We start from the raw sequence: 21,891 nt of genomic DNA on the forward strand, positions 1-21,891 counted from the left end.
TAAAGCAACAGACTAACAGACTCAGGCTCCTTGCTGAACACCAGTGCCCTCCACTGTGTACACTGAAGATTCCTCCAAACACTACAGCAACAGAGAATTGATGATTTTTCTCCTCATGACAGACTGCTGAGTTCCCCAGGACTGAATGTCAGACACATGACTCTGTCTGCTGCTCCGTGGGGCGGCTGCGAACATCTAAATAATGCTGTCAGCATAGCGCAGGGATCCGTCCATCAGCCTGCACAGCCTCTCCTCCCCATTGGTGCTCACTCTGCCAGAGAAATAGATCTTTCATAATCTGTTACTGCCCTTCCTCGACTGATGCTTTATACAATAATTCAGTTGGAATCATGGAACTTTACTAAAAGTACAAAACCCTGCTAATTAAGAGGCTGTGGCTCACACGTAGGAACTCTTCAGTTTCCTTATGAAAAAACAAGGAACCAAAGCGTTTGGGATGGCATTAACACCATCACCATTTTAGGATGTGTATCACCACCTCCCTAAGCTTTGACTGCATTTGTTTTCCAGCTCATAATTGCTATGTTCTTCCAGGACAAGAATATAAAAAGAAAATCTCAACAGAGCATGGAATAACAGTTCTCTTACTGCCCCTCTAACACTATTGCATACTTTAATTCAGACCATTCGAGGCATGAGCAACCATTTGAGTGGAAGGATGTTTTATCCTAATTTCCTCTACAAAGACTATTCTTCCATTAAATTTAGTATTGCTTTTTACTCTCCAACTGCAGCTTCAGAAGGATGCGAATGCCCATGTTGTGTTATTTACAGCTGTGATTGTACACAAACCATGGAAGACAAAATCCTGAAGCTTGTTCTAATTCAAACAAAGCACAAAAAGACAATGAGAGACAAAACTAACCCTCTTCTGGAAGAGCCTGTGATTTAGCAGAAAGTTGAGAAATGATTTTAAAATGTTTCATGATAATGCTGTTGCACTGAACACACTGAAACTCCATGTGACCAGTCAGGGCCTTGCCTCCTCATATGTCACTTGTGCTTCCTTGTGCAAGACACACTTATGTTTGGGTGGCCAGCTTCGGCCTTTGGGGTTTGTTTTTATTATTTTAGCATTACTTATATGGTGCCCTCTCCACTACCATTAATCATGAGGGGAAAGCAGTGCTGAGTAAGTAACCTGAATAGGAAAAATGCCAAAGGAGTCAGAGACTAGCATCAAATGAGTAATAATGACACTAACCACAAAGCCCAATTTCTGTGAAAACACCACTGTGAACACCACTGCACCAACATCACCTGCACTGACAGTGCCTCTGTGGTGTGGGTCACCGCATCGCAGTGTCTAAGTCACAATTTGGGGACAATCTCACTGAAGGATGTTTTAAATCCTCCATGCAAGAAAATGAGTAGAAGTCAGAATTCATTGTGCTGACTCTGAAAATGCAAGAAAAAGCTTTTTGCACTGTCTGAAGTAGCCACATGTCCCAACACTTATCCCCTTCAAAACACCACAACAGAAAATGTTAACTTGAAGGATCCAAGTCTTTCTCTTCCAAACAAACAAATTCCCCTTTGAAGTCTCCTTTAAAGTTGGACTTCAACAAAAACTAATTAGCTTTTAAAACAAGCACTTCTCCCTGCATATCCTCCAGTATCTTTTGTTTAAAAGATTTTCTTTAGTTTATACAGGCTGAGAAAATGACTAAAAGCAAGACCAAAAAGGGATATAATGCATTACCAAGGCTTTGGGGAGACAGACTATATAACTGTCATCCTTGGAATCATCCAGGGGGAACTCTTTTAACTACCTCCAGAAGGCTTGAATACAATTCCATGGTTTGATTTTTACCAAAATAAGACATTTGCATTTGGAGGTTCTTCATGGTATTCTGTCCTGTGCCCTGTGGATGCAGCACAGTCAAGGCATTGCTGCATTTAATAGCATCTCTACTTCTGCACAGTTAATATTGCTTGATTATTTAATTTGCAGCATTGCATGAGCTACGTGTTCTCTTAAAAAGATAACTATTCTCTTTTTCAAAAAAGGAGCATCAAAGTCTTACTGTGGAGTGGGTAGGAAACTGCTAAGAGTCTTCTCCATAAATACTGGTTTTAAACACAGACTTTTTAGGGTAAGAATCAAACCTCCTTACCTTTTCAGTGTTGAAAACACCATAGAGTCCCAAACCTGGAAAAAGCCCAGCTTTGTCAAAGTGATTTAGTTCCATTAAGTATTTCAGTCATTCAAAGTCTCTGTCTCAATATCACAAAGCTCAGCACTAACAGTGCAGCTATCACATTAAGGTAGAAAAGCCACCTTTGTGGTACTTGGTAAGTACACACACAGTTTTCAGTGTAGCAAGGTGTTTTCCAGATACGTTATACAACACTTATTAAATAACTACCCATTTCTTTCAGTACAAAAATAGGCTGGCTCCTAAGATGATTAATCCTTGATTGAGGTGAAAACTGCAAGGTCTTTTCTTACCAGGCAAGGATTTTTGTTCTCAAGTGAAAAGTCATACAAACATAAAAAATATTACAACACTTACAAATTTTAGAATTCGTATCACAGTACAACTTCAAATGGAGATATAAATGTGTTCTCACCAAGGGCTAGGAGTGAAGATGTTTACACTTTTTCACATACTAATAGCAATTTTTAACTCATTAAGTTTAGAAAAGCAGGTACATTTCAACCCACATCTCATTCTCCTTTATATCAAAAATTTACCCCATGATCAAATGCAGACTAAAATACTACCAATGTGGCAACAAAAAAATAAGTAAGTGCCCTCACAGTGAGGAGAATGGACAAATTTTGCACTGACTTCAGTAGAAGAAAGCAAGAAAAGAGAATTCAAGTAACTGAACCATATAAAACGGTGCAGTCTATATAAAGTAACATGAAAAAACCTAACTGCTTGCTAGCCTTACAAATCAAACAGCTTGTATCACCAGCAAGATGATTGGAACGCTACTTCAGCATTTGTGGAATGAATCATAAATCCAGCCCCTCCATCCTAAAAATGTTTCTATTTAAAAGATGATGCAGCAAACAAAGCACAAGCACATTTGTATATATAACCAGAAATACTGGCTTGAATATTATACTGTTAAAGGGTTTTCAGTTTACCTGTCATACTGAACTTGAATTATTTCAGTAAAACTCAATCACTCAAGCATTTACTAATTAAGAAAGACATGGCTGATATAGTTGTTATAAATGAACTCTGCTTAAATGATAACTTATTAGAAAATTGTACAATCAAGTAGACATATTCATGGAAATCCATGTGATATCTTTTAAGGACTATAATAGCTGACAGCTTTGAACTGAGAGTGACCAGTGATCAGAGAAATCCTACCACAGAATGTTCTAAAACGTCGACCTTTTAAAAGCATATGTAAAATTCAGTTCAGGGAAAATTGTATCATAGTTCTTTAGTTCAAAAAATTTGCAACATCACATTTCTGTTGTCCTTAAAATAAAATTGACTGGCTTCCAGCACTGATAACTTCCCCATTGAATTCAATGAGTGTAGCACAGCTTAGATAGGCATATGGTGTTCTTTACATATGTAAAGTTCTTCGTTTATTGTAACTTTCTTCTAGAATTTCTTTCCCCAACCCATTTTTTCCAGAGATTTCTGCCTCGAAGGCAGAAAGCTTGAAAGGACATAAGCACAGAGAAGGTTGTTCAAACTCAATGCTTCGCTTTCATGCACACTGGAGGAATCTGCCAGCAGTACATTTTTACTTCATCAATTCAGCAAGAAACAAGATTGCTCTTCACTCGACATTCAGAAGCACCAGCCTGACAATTAATACAGGCATGTGACACTAAACAAGTAGGGAGAAGGCAAAAGGAAAAATCTTTTCTTAAATCCAGCCATAAACTTAGTAGAACTTATCAAGTTCATCATAAGGTTTAACTGCTGAAGGGTAATTAGAAAATATACTACAACAGATATGGAAATACAGAAAATGTCACCTTTGTGGCCACTTAACAAAACCTAAAAAATTAGAGCATGGAAAGCAGGTTGAATACCAAGTAGCTGCTTTTCTTTACCTCTGTCAAACCACTTTAGAAAATTAAGGAAATTCTTTACTTGCCACCTCAGTGCATCAGTCACGACAATCAAAAACATCTACGTGGATGGGATGCTGTTTCATTTCCAGCTCTCATTACCATAGAATTCCTTTCTTCATCTGTCTTGCCCTGTCTATTAACAGGGATAATTATCCTGACCTCCTTCATAAAACGCTCGAAAATCTACAGTTAAAAATGATCCTAAACAAGTAATTATATATAATAGCAATCATGTATCAAACTTCAGTTATCAACTCATCACATGAAAGCAAGAATCTGATTGTTCCTGGAATTAGTACACAAAATTCAATTTCTCCACCGACATTAGCTTCCTAGTACTTCCATCATTATTACAACAGCTGCATTATGCTAAAATGCACTAAAGAACCTGTCTAACACTGACTGACATTTTGAAGATTTTCCAAGCTTTGAACAACAAAAGACCCGGGACTTTTTTCCAGCAATAATTTCCATGTTAATAATTTCCATCTTGTTAAACAAAGACACTTTTGACCAGCATCAAGCTTAGATGCTATTCTGAATCTGCAGCCTGGATTGCTGCAATGGCTCCAATCTAAAACAGGCTGTAGCACTTTGCAAATGTATTTTCCTGTTACATCCATCAACCCCCCTCTCCTTACACGAACTGGTCTACAAGGCCACAACCTCACCACCACCACTTATTGGCACCAGTTTCTCTTCTTCTTTCCTCTACATCTACATCTTACTTTCCTCCTTTCAGCTGCACACAATGCCCATAATCATTCAGTATGTTTGATGTACAGTGTTCTTCTTTCATCTTGTGCTACTAAAAATGAAAAAAAGGTGAGAGGATTTGTTATAAAATTAAGCTACTTACCAACTATTGCCAGATTATGCTCTGAGCCACATGCGATCTGAAAAAGAAATATGAATGACCAAATCAGAACCTGCTTACCAGTAGGAAGACAGTCACAATTATGACAGGAAATCAAAAATTAACCTGAACAAACAACTGCATAGGATGCAAAATCAAAGTTGACGTGTTCTCACTCTTAAATAGAATTTCATTTGTAGCCTCACTTAGGGGCTTAGTGGCAGTGGTGCATGTTTGTTTGTTTTTTCAATAAAGAGGTGCAGACATTTCAAATGCAGACATTTCAACCCTTTCAAGCAAGACTGGCCACGTTTCTGCAAAAACATCATACCTTTGACAACACACACTGGATCCAACAAGAGGCACAGGGCAAACACAGATTAAGCCATACAGAGGCAGATGGGAATCCAAAGGGTGATGAAGATCTCTGTATCTCTTATCTATACTGTTTTTCCAGCTGACTCCTGAGGAACTGCTCGAAGTATACAGGCTCAGTGTGATGAACCTGACATAATATGATCACTATGGTCATTTGCCTAGAATGGAGAAAAACTATCCTAGGACTCAACTCTTCTGTTAGTTTTAATGATGGAAATCAGTTACTAATTTCTTTTCAAAGCAAACTTATAGTTCACGTATTTTTTATCCTTCTTTGTAGCTGTTGTGAACATGCCTGATGTTTAAGTTGCTTTAGTGTACTGAGTTTCTGTAAGTAGTCCAACGGTGACAGTAACACGGGCACCAGGAGCAGTCCCCCGTCCTTACTGCAAGGGCTTGTCTTTCCCACAGAATTTCTTTTGCAAGGTCACTGCCAGCATAATTGTCTGATGTAACAGATTTCACTTCACTCAAGGTTACTCTGCTGAGTGTCCTCGAGTTGTTAATTTAAATAAAAGCAACCTGCTCAAAATCCTATATCCTGTTCACTGTCTTGAACTACTTGCCCATTATACCTACTACTGAGCTAGAGAAAATTAATAAGCACATTCTTCTTAAAGTATATTTGCAATAGGAAAATATAATGCAGGAGTATATGCTCAATTATATTAAAAAATAGAAGTCCATACCATCAAAAGTTTATATGGTTCTGTGCATGCATAACTTTATAGCTTTTACAGTCAGAGAAGCAGCTATAATCACCTCCATGTCTGCAGAACATAAACCCAGAGAAGTTAATAAAACAGGCCTTGTGCTCAGCTCACTGTGCTTGAGTATTTACCAGCAAAGAGACGCCTAAGACTGACACACCGAGCTCTTGTGTTACAAATGAACACCATAATCACTACTATTCACATTTTACCTGTGTCACAACTGCTACATGAAAGCATTTGGGCAAAGCCATCCCAACACAACAATGGCAAGGAAGGAGAAAAAGACTCTTTAGAATAAAGGTGCTTAGACAACACATTAAAACATTTGGGAAGACAGGGCAAGAAAAATAATTCAAGTCACAGCATATTCCAGCATAGCCCTATCTTCAGAAAAACCAAGACAAAGCAGCAGGAAAAGCAATACTTTTGCAAGGGCACTAGCAGGACTGTATCAAGTGTTTTATTCCACAATACTGCAGACAGGAAAAGCTCCCAGTCCCAACCATTAAAATACATAAATCACTGCCATATTCCACATCACTGTCCTCACCACAACACCAAGCCCTACACAGCAGCAGGGCTATTTACTGGCTAATGCTCCCACCTGTGTTTCTCAGGCTCATAAGCTGATGCCATGGAAACAAGATCCACACATGGAAACACATGCAAAGGCTTTCTAGCAAAAAAGCAAAATTCTCATCTTCACCAAGTGCTGAAAATTGGATATACTGAAGTTGCTAATAGAATAAATTTTATCTGAGGTGTGAATAATTTTGGCTAATTCCCTAGGAAACACACTGACACAGGCAGAGATTCAAAAGCATCGGCAGAAAAGAACTGCTCAGGCTGGTGGCTGACACTGCCAGGACCCGCTCCAGAAACACTACATCAAAAAAAAAAAAAGAAAAAAAAGGAAAAAAAATAGCCCCACATGAACAAGGTGTTATTTAGATTGTAAGAAACCTCCCCTGACAAAGAAACATTTTTATTTGCTACATCTAACAGCAGCAGGTACAGAGCCTGCAAACCAGATAAAAGGATGCTGGTGATCTCAAACAGCTTTGTACATGTAGCTGTTACTCCAGTCACCATTCAGAGCCTCCCACCATTCAGTCCATCAAACCAGACCAGGAACTGCTGGGTTATACAGGCTGGCGAGCTTTCCCCAAGGCAGCCACTCATGCTAACGTGCTGCAATTCTGGGGCTGATGGGGTACAAGCTACTGCAAAGCACAAGAACAGCTCTTCTCTGGGGGTAAAAGCCACCTCAGTGAAGTGGCAGCTTTGCCAACAACTGAAACCAAGTAAAACCACAAGCTGCTGAAAGCAGTGCCCTGGATTCACCCTCGACAGAGGGTGTCCTGCACCCCAGAGCAAGGACAGCACACACCATGTGCCAGCAGCAGTTCTGTGCTCCAAAGTAGAATTTGCTCAATTTAGGGCACAAGGTTCCCCACACCTCTGCCTTATCACAGGGTGTCACCACCTGACAACACAGACTGACTTTGTAGGAACCCCCAGATAAAAAAAACAACCTTAGAGAACTCTAAATTTAGCTTCCTGGAACACCTTGTCCATCATCCATGCTCCTTGCTACAGGCTATACCATCCACCCACAGGATCCCTGCTGGCCTGCACACCTATCCCTCTGGAGCTCAGGAGGGACCACACCACAGAGGTGAAACAAGGTTGCCACTGCTTAATGTACACTGAAGCCTTGCAGGTATTTCATAACATCTTTCTTACAATAAGTTTTAAAATGTGGCACCCCCTTTTCTCCATGACTCTCCACAACAGGCAACAATCAGCCAAGAGTGATTGATTTGCTGGTACAAATACAAACCAGACAGAGAACAGCATTGCTGAACAGATGTTTTATGCTTACATTAGATGTAATAAGCTCTGCAGTCAGTGCAGGTCACTGGGAGAAGCCTGGTATTTACTGCAGCAACTATAATTTTCTGGCTACTTCTCTGGTGTCCCCGCCCCCAATGTGCTGCAGAGAAATTAAATTCCAACAGACATCTGCATGCTTCCAGTGGGTAAGTACATTCAGGGATGCTTATAAACACACAATAATGCTTTCTAATTGGGCAATAATTTTACATTATGTTTTAACTGAAAAAAAAAATCACTAAACTTAATGACAAATCAGAGAGACTGTTACTGAGCAAAGCATTCTGTGAGCTTAAGAAACACGACCCCCTACACAGAAACAATTCACATCAAAGTTCTCAGTTTGGAGGGAAATTTTAGAAGAGTTGTGAAGGATATTGTGATCTCTGTATAAATGATCTCAAGGCACGTGACAAATGTCTCTAAGGCAGGAAAGAATGCTTAGGGATCATTTCACCCAGAACTTATTTACCTTATTATCTGTGCTCTTTCAACCATATATAGATTGTTTGTTTCTTCCCTTAAATTGTGTGCTAGCAAGCTGTTTTCTACCCAGCAATAGCTGTGGTTCAGATCCATCCATCCATCCATCCAGATTTAACAGGTGTGGTGTAAGCAGCCAAGGGACCAGCATTTTATTAATCATAAATAGTATGATAAATAGCATAATCACAGACATAAGCTGCAAGGATGGTGAGAAAAGACCTTAGCACAGCAACCACAAACTCTGGGCAAAACACCAACACCTTTCTGCAGCCTACATATATGCTTATGGCCCAAACAAAAATTAATTGACTGAATGCAAAATCAATGGGCTATGCAAAATAGAGAAAGTATCTCACTTAAGAATAAAATATTTTTCTATCTTAAAAGCACTACATGAAGAAGCAAAGCAATGTTTAGTACATATCATATAAACTTTCTCATATATACCTCTGTGTGTGTATAGATACAAAAAAAGAAAAAAAAATATGCATATTGGGCAAACAAGGTTATCTACTGAACAAGATACTAATCAGGGAAGAAAGTTCAGAAAAAGCACCACCTTTTCTATCTGGGATAGAGATCTCACCTTCGAAGACAGCAAACAAACACATACAGGACAAGACTCCTGTGGATATTTAGATATACAGTCTCCCTTGCATTTCAAAAGGTAATTAAGAGAGAAAAATACCTTTTGCCAACCATCCCCTAAGGGACTTCCAAGTACTATAACAAAATAAGTCTGACAAAGTGTATAAAAACCCAAGTTTCAGGCTAGTAGCATGATCACAAGGCTATTCTTTATTTTCTTTCTGTAACCCCAGGGCTTTGACTGAGGATCTGTTGTGCAACCCACCAGGAAAAAAAAATGGAATCAGAACTGCAGGCAAAGTCAACCTCCCACTGCAGCAGAGGGGAAGGGACAGTACAGGAGAGGATGCAAGGAAGAGGCACAGAGAGCTGGACTCACAAGAGGGATTGCAGTATGAAAAATCACAAGCATGCAAACATCAAGGTGGTAAGCTAGAACAACAAAAAGACCTCAATGCCATTTATTTTTGTTTCACCACCCTATAAACGCATTTTAATTCCCTTCAGTGCAATTATTTCCCAAAATATGAAAGGCTGTGGAGGCTTCTATCACTTCTTGGAGATGAGACCATGATGTACAAAGAAGATTTTTAAGGATGAATGAAGATACGATGTTTAAGGTGCATGCAGATTCTGGTTTCTGTCTTCCTAATTGAACCAAAGCTCTTTTTCAGGGAGAGAGAGGGCAGGGGGCAAGGGAAGGAAACCTCTCCAAGGGTGGGCACATAAGTACTTTTATCCAGCACTTCAGCCATGGTATCTCATGTCTTTTGATATTTCACTGTAAGGAAATTGCCAGGGCCAGAAGACGGCAAATTTAATTCCTTCTGAGATCAGAAGTCCTAATGGAAGGAGACGAGGTGACCGAGAGACTGCAGATCAAAGCTTACGTAAGTCAGGGGAATCTTCTCTCCCAGAGCTGTTCTTCCACGCCCTTGATTAATGTATTGTAACAACAATTTGTACTGTTTGACATACTCAGTGCAACTACATTTGTATGCAGAATTCTATTGATGTGTAAAAATAAAGTAAAAGGAATCTAATTAGCAAAGCTGTCCTGCTTCCAATGATCCTTTACTAGGAACTCTGTGTTCCTCTTCTGGATCATTTGACTCCTGATTGATAAGAAGGCAGCTTGCTAACCTAGTCACATTCCTTGGCGAGCAGAAGACTAAGTTCAGTTTAATGCAGAACATGTTCCTAGCTGTTGGCTGCAGCAGGTGAAAAGAGGGTTAGTGTCCTCTAGGTCACAGGATATTTTTCATTTTTCATCAAATTTCATTTTCCACTTATTGCAGCTGCTTTTGCAGTTGTGTGATTGGCTTTTTAGCCTGTATGTAGTTTTACTTTCCCCTACAACAAGAAAACTCACAAAGAATTGAAACTGAAGGCACAAAGTAAGGTCTGAAATAAAACATTTCTTCTCAAAACACACCTGACCAAAAGCTAATGTGCCACGTAAGCAAACCTTAGCAAGCATGGAGGAAGAGAGGAAGCACTAAGACATTGCCAGGATGCAGCAAGCTTCCAAAGGAAGATTTTATACCTCTCTGTAGCTCTCAGAGTTATGATCTATGCCCTCCCTGCCCGAAAATAATTCCAAGCCTATATCACTTGTAGCACAAGACATAAATGCTTTTCCTCCATGCAGCATCTCCCTTGCTTCTCCACCCACTGTTTTCAGAGTCCCATCTTCTATCACTCAATACCCTGCCAATTGTCTTACAGTCACCAAAAAGCCAGCTGGCCAACACCAAGAGCTTGCCTTCACACCCTCCGTGCCATACATGACACATATATGTGTCTCTGCACACCTTCTCTCTCTGTGACTCTAACCACACAGGAGAAATTGCTCTGCTCTCCACAGTCTGAGCACCACACTCCCAGGAATGCCTTCTTGTGGCTAAAAGGGTGCACGTGCACTTCTGCCATTCAGCTGGTGCACCTTGGGCCTCAAGTGCTTGCACAAGACAGAAACATTTGCTAAGTAGAAAGAAAAAAAGAAAAAAACCCACAAACAAGCAAACACCCACAACAAAACCAGCAACAACAAAAAACCAACCATCAATAAGAAAAAACCCTCATTAAAAACAAAAAAACCCCACCCAAAAACAACTACACAACAACAACCAAAAAATATCCCACCAACACATGCACAAAACTCCCCTAAACGGCCCAAATAAAACCATATACCAAAAACCTACAAATCTTTTAGTATCAAAGAGGAAACACCACAACCCCAAACCCTGTCATTAGTGATCAGGCACTGGAGATGAAAGTAAAAGAAGGAAAGGAAAGCTAGTTGTTTAAGTAGTCAACATTTTTACAAAAAGTTTACATCACAGCAACCCACGTGCACCTCCTCAGTCTACTTGAAGGGAGGTCACAGTGAAAAACTGGTCACATTGGAAAAATTAAATATGGACTGTTTGTCTTAAGCTGAGGATGGAAAGACTGAGGTCATCAACATAGAGTAAGATCTGTGTCCACCTATGAAAAAAACCTCATCTTTAGATGACTCCAGAACAACACAAAAAATGCTGAGATCTCAGCAAGAACACTCAGTGGTATTAGGTTTTAGTTGAATGACAAGAATGCAGCCAAAACAAGTATGATAAAAATCTTTACAAGTCAGCAAGGTCAGCTGGTTCTTCTCTCGTGCCTCAAGATTTTTCAATTAGTTCTTATACCCTTCTTCAGGCAGTTCTCTTCCTTCCTTGGGGTTCAGAAAGCATTAGCATCTTTCATTCCAGGAAAATCAAGCTCTGCTGCTTTTATATCCCTCAGCCTCACCGGTACATCAAAATTTTCCATTTTTGTAATCAAGACCTCTGCCACAAAACAATTTTTGTCTGTCCTTTCATCATTTTCAAAATGAACCAAGTCATGGTCATTCAATTTCAGTTTGTTTCCTGTAACGAGCTCTCTATTCAGTCTTCCTTATATTGTGAAAATTAAGACTAAATATCCCTTCTGATTGATAAAGAAATCATTCATCACAGCAGCCCTGTTAATGTGTACACACTCCTAAACCTATGACTGTGCACTGCAAATCCCACAAGACCAAAATCCTCACTAACATTACAGACATCTAGATATGAGCTACAGGAATGAGGTCTTCAGCAAATGCACAATTTTACCCAGGGGAACTTCTTCACCATTTGTCTCAAAATTACTTTGATTTGGATTGTTTCTCACACAATTCCCAGCTCCTCACAGTCTCAGTGTCACTCCTAAGCTGAATGAGAGGCACTAAGATGAAAACCTTACAATCTATTTGGGTTTGCTTTGGGGACTGCAACTAGTTTGCTTTTTACTTGAGGCCACAAACACCATTTTGACATAAGAAATTAAAGAAACCAAGGCCACAGAAACACAAAGTTTCATAACCTCCTTATCCACTGATCTGTTTCTACCATCAACACACACATCCTTATGATCAGATTATTCTGATGTTTTAAGGTCAAGAATTGTGGCTTGCAGCATGCAAAAAACCCACTTGGTATCTGTCTTTTCTTTCTATTGTACATGAAAAAGGCAAAAAGACAAAAGTTCCCTATAGCACATAAATGTCATCATTATCTATCTGAATGTGCTAATTTCTAGTACTCTGAAATTAATGAAATGGTTCTGTTAAACAATGATTACAGACAAACATTCTGTCAAAGTATATATCATTATCAATCATTTTATAGTCTTAGAATAAAAGTCATGACAGCATGTTATTATTTGGCAACAAACACATTGAATTCCACTTAAACAACCACACCCTTTTGTGGATGTATAACTGCAGTTTTAAGTTTTTTTAACAGAGTCTGGGTTTCACGTCTCCTTCCTTGTGGCAAAACAGTCCACAATTTTTAATGCATTTGGAATCTTTTCTGGAATATTCAGTGCAGCTGGGGAGAATCAGAGAGCAATTGAACACACATATCATGGGCACTGAGCTCTCTCAGGAACTCAGCTCTCCTCTAACTGTGCTGCTACTGCAAGACGTGTCACTACAATTCTTCTCCACAACAAACACACTGCAGTGAACTCGGGACACAGCCTGCAGGATTACACAATAGCAAAAAGCCACTTTTTTAGAACCCAAAAGAAAAATAGCACTTCTACGAAGTTCATACCCTCAAACAACCAATTGCCATGGTATTCTAACTGGATGCCACAAAGAGGCAGACAGTGTCCCTAAAATACCCCTTTAAAGGAGGCAAGTGCTGTAATGTGGCTGTGGACAGACAGCAGCCACTTCATTAGGGCCAGAGGGAATTGGCCCCACCACCATTGCCAGGTCTAACTTTGCTCACCGTCCATAACCCTTCTTTTATAGCATGGATGGTTTTCTCAACATCCTTAACAGTATTTTCTTCTTTCACATGCTTTTCACCCATGCTATCCTTTAAAAAAACTGCATCCAAAACTCCTCGCAGTACTATCAAAATAATACCACTAATGATGTTATGGAATACTAGCCCTAATTTATAGTGCAGAGGCTTTTTCACTTCTTCCAGCAGTAAATCCAAATTTATGATAGAATTTTAAACATCTCAGTTCAACTTCCAGCCCTGGGATGTGGGAAGACTAATTTTCAGGGAAATTACTAAATGTTCAAGGAAGCTCTCACGCAAAATTGGATTGAGCTTTCATTTCTGTGCTAGCACTGCTGACCTTTGTTGCCTGTGCAAACTGGCAGTACACAAGTACAGGGTCTCTGAAGGAAATAAGGAAAAACCTACTTAGTTTCCAAAACATTTTATGTTCTTTAAAAGAAATGAGCAGGTTATTTAAAGTACAGAACTACTACTGTGTAATACCATTAAAAGCATCCCTTACTGGACCCAACGCCTTTGGGAAATATTAATTGAGATAACTAGCAGCTGTTCAAGAATGCAAATCTTTGCCTGATTTCCAGCATGACACTCACTGACCTCTCCCTCCCCCACAAGCATGCATGTAAAAATAAAAATGTTATCAACTTAACTCGTAGCCAAAAAAACACCAGCACATTAAGAACTTCTCCTAAAATACGACAAAATAAATAACAGAGGAAAACAAAAACATTTTTCATACACCAACTGCCTCAACTTGAGGACACAATTTTCTTGGTTCATTTACTTTCTAGAAGAGCTGTGGGCATGAAGTTTCCTTGTACAAAAATACCAAGCCATGAATTTTGCTGACTGTCCGCTCCCCAAATAAATGGTGCTTATGTCTTTAGGGTATCGTGTAACTCTGCTCTTCAATGTCGGATTCTCTGTTTCTGTAGCACTTACTAACAGCACAGCTCCCTACAGCAAGCTTGCTGGAAATAAATAAAATGCAAACTTGCTAAGAGTCCAATGCAAAAATTAATAGGAAAACTCTTCCGAATAAATAAGATTACCATCTGAAAAGACTCAAATAGAGACTGAGCCCTGATGCTAGACACAAAGGAAGAATTAGGGAAAAAAAACATGTCTGAAGTGACTCTACAGAGCTGATAAAAAGGCATTTTTATTAAAAAGCTGAATTATAGAATCATAGAATCATTTAAATTCAAATGGATGTTTGAGAACATCAATAAAGATACTGAACAGGACTGGGTCCAACATTGGGCCTGGGGAACATCACCTATGACCAGACACCAGCCAGACTCAACTCCCTTTTCCCACCACTCCCTGGGCCCCAACATCCAGGCACTTTTTCACCCACTAAAGTGAGCATCTGTCCCAGCCATGGGCTGCCATTTTTTCAGGATAATACTGTAAGAAGTCGTGTTAAAAGCTTTACTGAAGTCCTGGTAGACAACACCCACAGCCTCTTCCTCATCCACCAAGCACGTCACCTTGTGAGAGGAGGCCAAGTAGGACCAGTCTTTCATGAGCCGCTTGTCTGATGCCCTGGTGGTGCTCTACATGCCCCATGATGGCACTCAGGACAATCTGCTCCATGACCTTCCCAGGTAGCCAGGTCAGGCTGACAGGCCTGTAGTTCCCCAGATCCTCCTTCTGGCCACTCTTGTAGCTCAGTGTCACATTTGCCAACCTCCCCAGTGCACCAGTACTGCTGATAAGGGATGGAAAGTGGCTCAGTGAGCAATCCCTTGAGCTCCCTCAGTACCTTTGGGTGGACCCCTCTGGCCTGAGAACTTGTCTTAGTGCTCAATGACCATTTCCCCTTGGACTGTGGGAGCATCATTCTGCTACATGTCTTCCAGGTCAGGGGACTGGTACCTGCAGAACAACTGGCCTTCCATTTAAAGACTGAGACAAAGAGGGCATTACACAGCTCAGCCTTTTCCTCATCCTCTGTCACCATATATATCCCCTCCCAGACCCAATAAAGGATGGAGATTCTCCTTAGCCCTCCTTTTGTTGCTTATGTATTTATAGAAAGACCTTCATTGTCTTTTATGGCAGTAGCCAGATTGAGTTCTAGTTGGCTTTTGGCCCTACAAAATTTCTCCCTGCATAACCTCATGACGTCCCCCTGTAGTCCTCCTGAGCTGCCTACCCCTGCTTCCAAAGGTGATAAAGCCACCCTTTTTTTTCCTCTGAGTTCCAGCCAAAGCTCCCTGTTCAGCCAGGCTGGTCTTCTTGCACCAGCAGTCTTTCAGCACGTAAGGACATCCTGTTCCTGTGCCTTTAGGATTTCCTTACTGAAGAATGTCCAGCTTTCCTGACTTCCTTGCCCTTCAGGCTTGCCTCCCAAGGGACTCTAAACAGTTTGGAAGTCCAAAGTAACAGTTCTGCTGACCCCCTTCCTTACTTCTCTTACTTCAATTCCTACAAAGGGAACACGATGGATAGCGAAGGTTCTGCAATGGGAATTCATTTAGAGTTCTTGAATCAAAACTCCATAAGAAGTTCATAAAACTTAAATGGACTGATAAATGGACAGGACTGAGACAGATAAAATTTACCATGGTCAGGTACAGCATAATAAATCTTTCTGGATCAAAGAAAAAGGACCAAAAATAATAATTTAGACTGTACATATATACAGAAAGATTCTAAACTAGTTGGAACCTCTCAGGGGAACTACACAGCATCACTGTGAACAATTCACCAGAAATATCCAATCAATGTGTAACTGCAACACAAAAAGCAAGAAATTAGATTTATTTAGTCCTAAGCACACAAACGGTCTAGGTAATTTTTTAATATCAGTGATTCCACAAGCAACACATATTTGTTAAAGACTTGATAAAGACTTCCGTTTACAATGATATTTCTAGGACCTCTCAGAGCCAACTTATTTTTTATGGCTTTTTCATTTTTTTGTTATTGTAACTGTAGATCTCTTTAATTTCCTGATCAGAATGCCATACACTGTCCAGGCCACTGCCTGACAGAAATCCAAGTGTATTATGCCTGCATTTGACACTGACGCTTTTATCTCACAAAAAATAGGTATCACGTTAGACTGACAAGATCTATTTTCCATAGTCACATACTCACTTGCAAGCAACTACATCATCATCCTTTAAACTTTTATTGATCCAAATTCATGTCAGGCACACCATTACTTAGCCAAGGCAAATACCAGGCTGACAGGCCTAAAATTATTTGAGTAATTTTGTTCAGTCCTTTAAAATACTGGCAGGGCATTGTCTCCCAACCAATCTTCTGAAACTTACCTGATGTTCTGGGAAAAAATTATTAATATCAACCACCTGTACAGCACTGGGGCCATCTCTCCTTAAAACTCTGAAAACAAAAAGTTTCAGCCTTGATTTTTAAAATCTTACCTCTACAGGCTGAAAAAATGCTGGTATGGAGAAGAGAATCTCATCCCTTTATGATACTTCTGCTTTCTCCCCCAAATGCAAAATAGAAAATTCTACTAACACAGAATTTGCCTTCCCTCCCATGGTTTTGCCAACTGAGATATTTAAGATATTTTAGTGTTTACAGTGCATAGTCTCGTGTAGTTGTCTGAGAGCAAACTCACCCTCAGTATCTTTTCCTATCCCTTTATCCCTTTAATTGGAGCTGGTCATTCTGTGCTGTGGTAGCTCACAGGCCAGGCTGCAGCCAGGTCCTTTTGTTTTAATTCAAGAGAGTGGAAAGGACTTCCCACCTGCTGGATAGCCCTGAAAAACTCTTATTTCCAACTTGTTAATGACTTAGAAACAGGTAATACAGTTTTTAGTATAAAATGTCCCTTTCACTTCTATGAACCTACTTGATTCTTTCTGAAAAATTTGTAACCACAGATGTTGATACTGCAATCACAACTTTTTCTGTAAAGTTTCATGCTGAAATATTTTGCTTTAAGCCATGACACAACAAAACAAGCATTTTGTTCATTGATACAGACTAGAAGGGAGCTGGCTAACTTAACCAGGGTGAGGAGGGCAGAGATATTGTCAGTGGCTTCGTGCATTAATTCATCCATCTTCCTGCTGCTCAGAAAGATTACAACATTCCCATGTGCACAGAAGTCAGGCTCCTATCCTCCTACTGTTAAATCACATTTTTCCTGTTGCTCTCACAGGGTGGCTCTGTAACAGCACACAGGAATCATCAAGACAGACAATACAATTTTTAAAATAACATTTCATGAGCAGTGCTATATTCTCATTATAAAAAGGAATCGATGCTTTAAAATAAATCCTGAAATCAGAAACACATTCCTTAATACAACTATACAGAGAGTCATTGTGAAATATACTGATCAGAAATCCCTTCACAATACCTGTTTTCCTTTCAATTTATAAAATATTAGTAATAAATAATATGTGGTTTTAAAATTCTAGCTTCATCTGATACAAGAGTATATGCCACTAGACAGAGTACAAAATACAGAAACTCTCAAGAATAGAGTTTTAATATCTTTTATTAAAGTAGCAGCATTTTTGCAACAGATGAAAAGTACTGATGGTTATATTGAAGGCAACAGCCCACCAGACTTCATCACTAATTACAAAACACTCCCACCTTTTGTGCGTTTGTAATTCCAAGTGGCATCACTGTTTAGCTAGAAATCAAGAGGCAGTACTTCTCCCTGTTTCAGAATCTTCCAGACATTTGGTGAACTCATTTAACCTAAAGCAAAATATGCAGCCCAGCTAAGAATAACAACAAAAGGAAACCCCTTCCTGGATATTCTTGAACCTGATTAAACTGAAGCAGCACTGCACAACACAAAACTCCACCCTCATCTGCCTTGAGTTCTCAGTCAATCAGCTCCAGAAGTGATCTCCTCTCTCAAGGAAGGTCATCATGTGCAGAAAGTTAAGAATTCCTGCTCAAGTGTGCTGTGCAGGAGGTGAACTGTGTGTTTTCCTGCCCACACGTCATGTTCACACGTCGGCAAACATCAGGCGTGTTGGAGTCTGGCAGTAACCAAAGATTTTGCCATTCTGACTTTAGCACTCTCTGGCCAACACACCATTCCTGGACACAGATCACTTGAGAGCTGGAGCTCATATTCCCAGTCCACTGATGCACATGGGGTCAAAGAGGTAAATACCTCTTTGGCCAGACTCTCCAATGTTCATGCTAAATAAAAATCACATCCTCTTAATGAAGGTGGTCTCTGCACAGCACAGCTGCCCTGCTATTACCATTTCAAATAACAATGGCAACTGAAGCCCATCACTTCCAATTACTCAAAACACATTTAATAACTGCAGACAGAAAAAAAACCCCCATTATCTGATTTTCCAACTGTTTCAATATATTTGGTTATCATCTTCTGTAGCAGATTTCACCTCAAAAATATCTGAGGTGTTCCAAAGTACAAAGCAGCACTTCATTCCCAACTGCTTGGCCAAGGAAAAAAAAACTGGAATGGCAGTTTTAAGAAATTTGCCTTTCCAACCTAGTGCTGAAACACTATGGTACTTACTGGATAGGGGAGAGTTTGGTTAGCCATAATACCTTTAGAATCATCCAACCTGAAAAATATTTGGGTTAACTAGCTTACTTTTAATTCAAATGTTATATTATTCAAGAAAATACTTTTTACCTGTGAGGGAATTTCTAATTGCTACATTTCATGTCTTTTTGAATCTTTACACCTTTATCATATTTGCACATGGCATGCAATAATTTTTCTTACTAAATGCCTGAAAAACTTTTTTTTTTAAGATCTTGCACCTCTCCAGTTACTCAGAGTGTTTCACACTACTGCTGGAGATGGAAGCAATCCATTCCTGAGCTCAGAGGATCAAAACATTCTGTAATTCAGCTGTTGAGCATCATTTGTCATACATGTTGGACAATTCTGACCATTCATTCATTGCTCAATTCTTCACTTCACTTGTGTGAGGTAAAGCAAAGCACCTGCAAATGTCATACACACTTCTTTTCCTGGACTACTTCTTTTCTATTTATCCTCTCTTTTCACCTCTGCAGATTCCTACTTTCTTTTCTTTCTGTGCATGCATAAAGGACATTCTACATTCACCCCCAAGTAAAAGAACATCTGAGCTAAGTGATTGGGAAAAAAAAAAAGAGCTGGATAAGCAGAGGGTGTGTGAAGATGTTTCACTCATAAGTGAAAATAAGGAAGTGAAGTATTCTATAGATTTTCCTGGTGGACTCCATAGTCTGCCAGGGTAAAATGATCTCCTAAAACAGAAGGGAAACAGGGACTGAAAGTAAAGGAGAGTGAGAAGTTTCTCTTTTACCCTCCTGCCTTGGAAAATTATCAGGTTTTTGAAAAACCCCTATATACTGTTTCCACATTTTTCCTACTCTTAATTCCTCACCAAAGAGCAACCATCCTTGTATACAAGAGAGAACAGACTACTACTGCTAATGTACCCATACAGAGGAACATATTTAGCATAACCCTAAATTTATCATTATTAGGAACATATATAAGCCCATACTTAGAAAATAAGTTTCTATTTTGGACCTTCCTGAGAACAGAAGGCACTGCTAATTTTAAAACAAACAGAAATAAGAACAAGCTCAAAATTATGCTGCACCTTTAAAATGAATAATTTCAGTATAAGGCTATGATCTACAGAGTGCAAAAATTTTGCTTCTTAAAATAATTTTTTAAAGAGTGATTTTTCACATGCTTTTTTACGCAGGCTCCATCTTGACTAACAGGAAGGTAACAAACATCAAAAGCTAAATTGTTCATGAGACTGCCTGAAGAAAAAGGTTCTTTCAGGTCAGGATCAAGGGCAGTAACATTCACCTCAGCCTCAGCAATTAAGAAAATTGTTTCCATCTCTACAGGCATCAGTCTCTTGAAAACTGAAGGAACAATCTATTCATGGCAAACATGAATGAAATGTTGACCAGACAGAAAAAAAGACTAAAAATATACTTTGATAACAAAAGGCTCTTTTGGAGGGGGAAAAATGAGTAGCTAGGCAATCCATTAAAATTATTTCCCTGGCTTCCATTCAGATGCTGTCCAAGCACAGCTTCATTGTTTGGCATGTCACTTGCATCTCCTCACGTCACCTTCATTCTCTCACTGAGATAACCTCAGATAAAAATATACAGAGCCCTATTCTAGCATTCAGCAATATTAAACCAGTAGCCAGCAGCAAAAACTGGGGCTCTCTTAATTCATAAAGAATTTTTAAAGCCCTTGTGAACTACAGAGCACAAGGAGGGGGGTGAAAGCTTTCATCAAACTGAGACATAGGACTCAGTCAAGTTCACTTCCAAAGCAGGAGGTGTTTGTGATCCATGGTGAAAGGGACATCCAGTCACTGCATCTGCATTCCCACAGGAAGATGGTGCAGCTGAGGGAAGGGAATGCTGAATCTGACATCCATTTCATCAGCCTAATAAATTTTAGATTAATTACAGAAAATTATTTCCCATTTCACTTCCACATCAACGGAGCTTTTTTTGGCTTCTCAAGCCTCTTCAAGGCACAATATTGGTATCCTTCAATCATCTGCCACTAAAACACTGCCAGCACAGAACAGGACTGTACACACACCTAAATGTTCTACAGAATATATATGAGTAATATATATATTTATATATGGAAAGGAAAAGTATTTATCCGGGCGAAATTGCAGAAGGTGATTCTGGTTGATGGACACCACCCCCCAGCACCCTCTCAAAGCAGCAGAAAACTACACCATCAAGCAGATAGAGCATCATTTTTATTGTCATTATTACTATTTTGGTTTAAGAAAATGCTGACATTTTATGGCTATTAATCAGGAATAGCCAGCTCACTGCCCAGTGAGTACAAATTAGGACTCTTGCTGATGAATGGTCTTTTCAGCCCACCTTTCTGGCATCCCTTGTGTGCTCCTCTCCACTCCTCCACTGTGCAGCCCAAATCTTTTCCAGTCCTCTTCCACTGCTCACGACTGCCACCTCACTGCCACACAGAAAAGACTCCTCTCCCTCTGCAGAGCAAGAAAGGGGACATACCCTGCCCTGTTGCTGTGTTGCTGTCTTGCCTCTGCAAATCATCCTGGATTACCCACAGAGCTACAGAGAGCCCGAGCTGCAGCCAGACATCAGCAGCCCTTCCATTTTCAGCATAGTTCTGTCTTATTAGGCAGTATGCCTAAACTAGTAGCAAAACTACAAGCAAAATAGGAAGGATGAGTTTGATAAGGGAGGTCTTATCAGCCTCTGCTGCCGACAAACCCACCAGAAATGGGGGAAGGGAGGCACTTTTAAAGGCAATGCTTTTCCACACTGCAGTATCCAGGAGCCAGACTCGGCTGAGCACACACAATAGACACAGTTGCCATAGCAACAGCATCACAGGGAAATTTCTCAGCAAAGCTTCTCGCTTCTCACCAAGGTTACTTTCAGATTACCACTTAGCACAGGGATCTGTAGGGATCAGACAAGATCTTGCATCTGTCTGGAGCATTCCTGCCCAAAAAGATGTGCCGGCCACACCACAGGGAAGAGGAGGCACTGCACAAAGCAGGGACTGGGCTCTCAAACCACCACCTGACAGCAACA

The 21,891-nt window shown here is 39.9% G+C and overlaps 1 protein-coding gene across 1 annotated transcript in view; it reads right to left on the reverse strand.

The window, feature by feature from the left end:
- The window catches only part of SERGEF (secretion regulating guanine nucleotide exchange factor), a 140,414-nt gene that overhangs the window by 57,429 nt on the left and 61,094 nt on the right, over positions 1 to 21,891 (reverse strand). Inside the window, 1 exon segment of the mRNA XM_063398105.1 lies at positions 4,938 to 4,974. Coding sequence (XP_063254175.1) covers positions 4,938 to 4,974 — 37 coding nt within the window.

The sequence above is a fragment of the Prinia subflava genome, chromosome 5 (genome assembly GCF_021018805.1).
Source record: "Prinia subflava isolate CZ2003 ecotype Zambia chromosome 5, Cam_Psub_1.2, whole genome shotgun sequence".
Taxonomy (NCBI): Eukaryota; Metazoa; Chordata; class Aves; order Passeriformes; family Cisticolidae; genus Prinia; species Prinia subflava.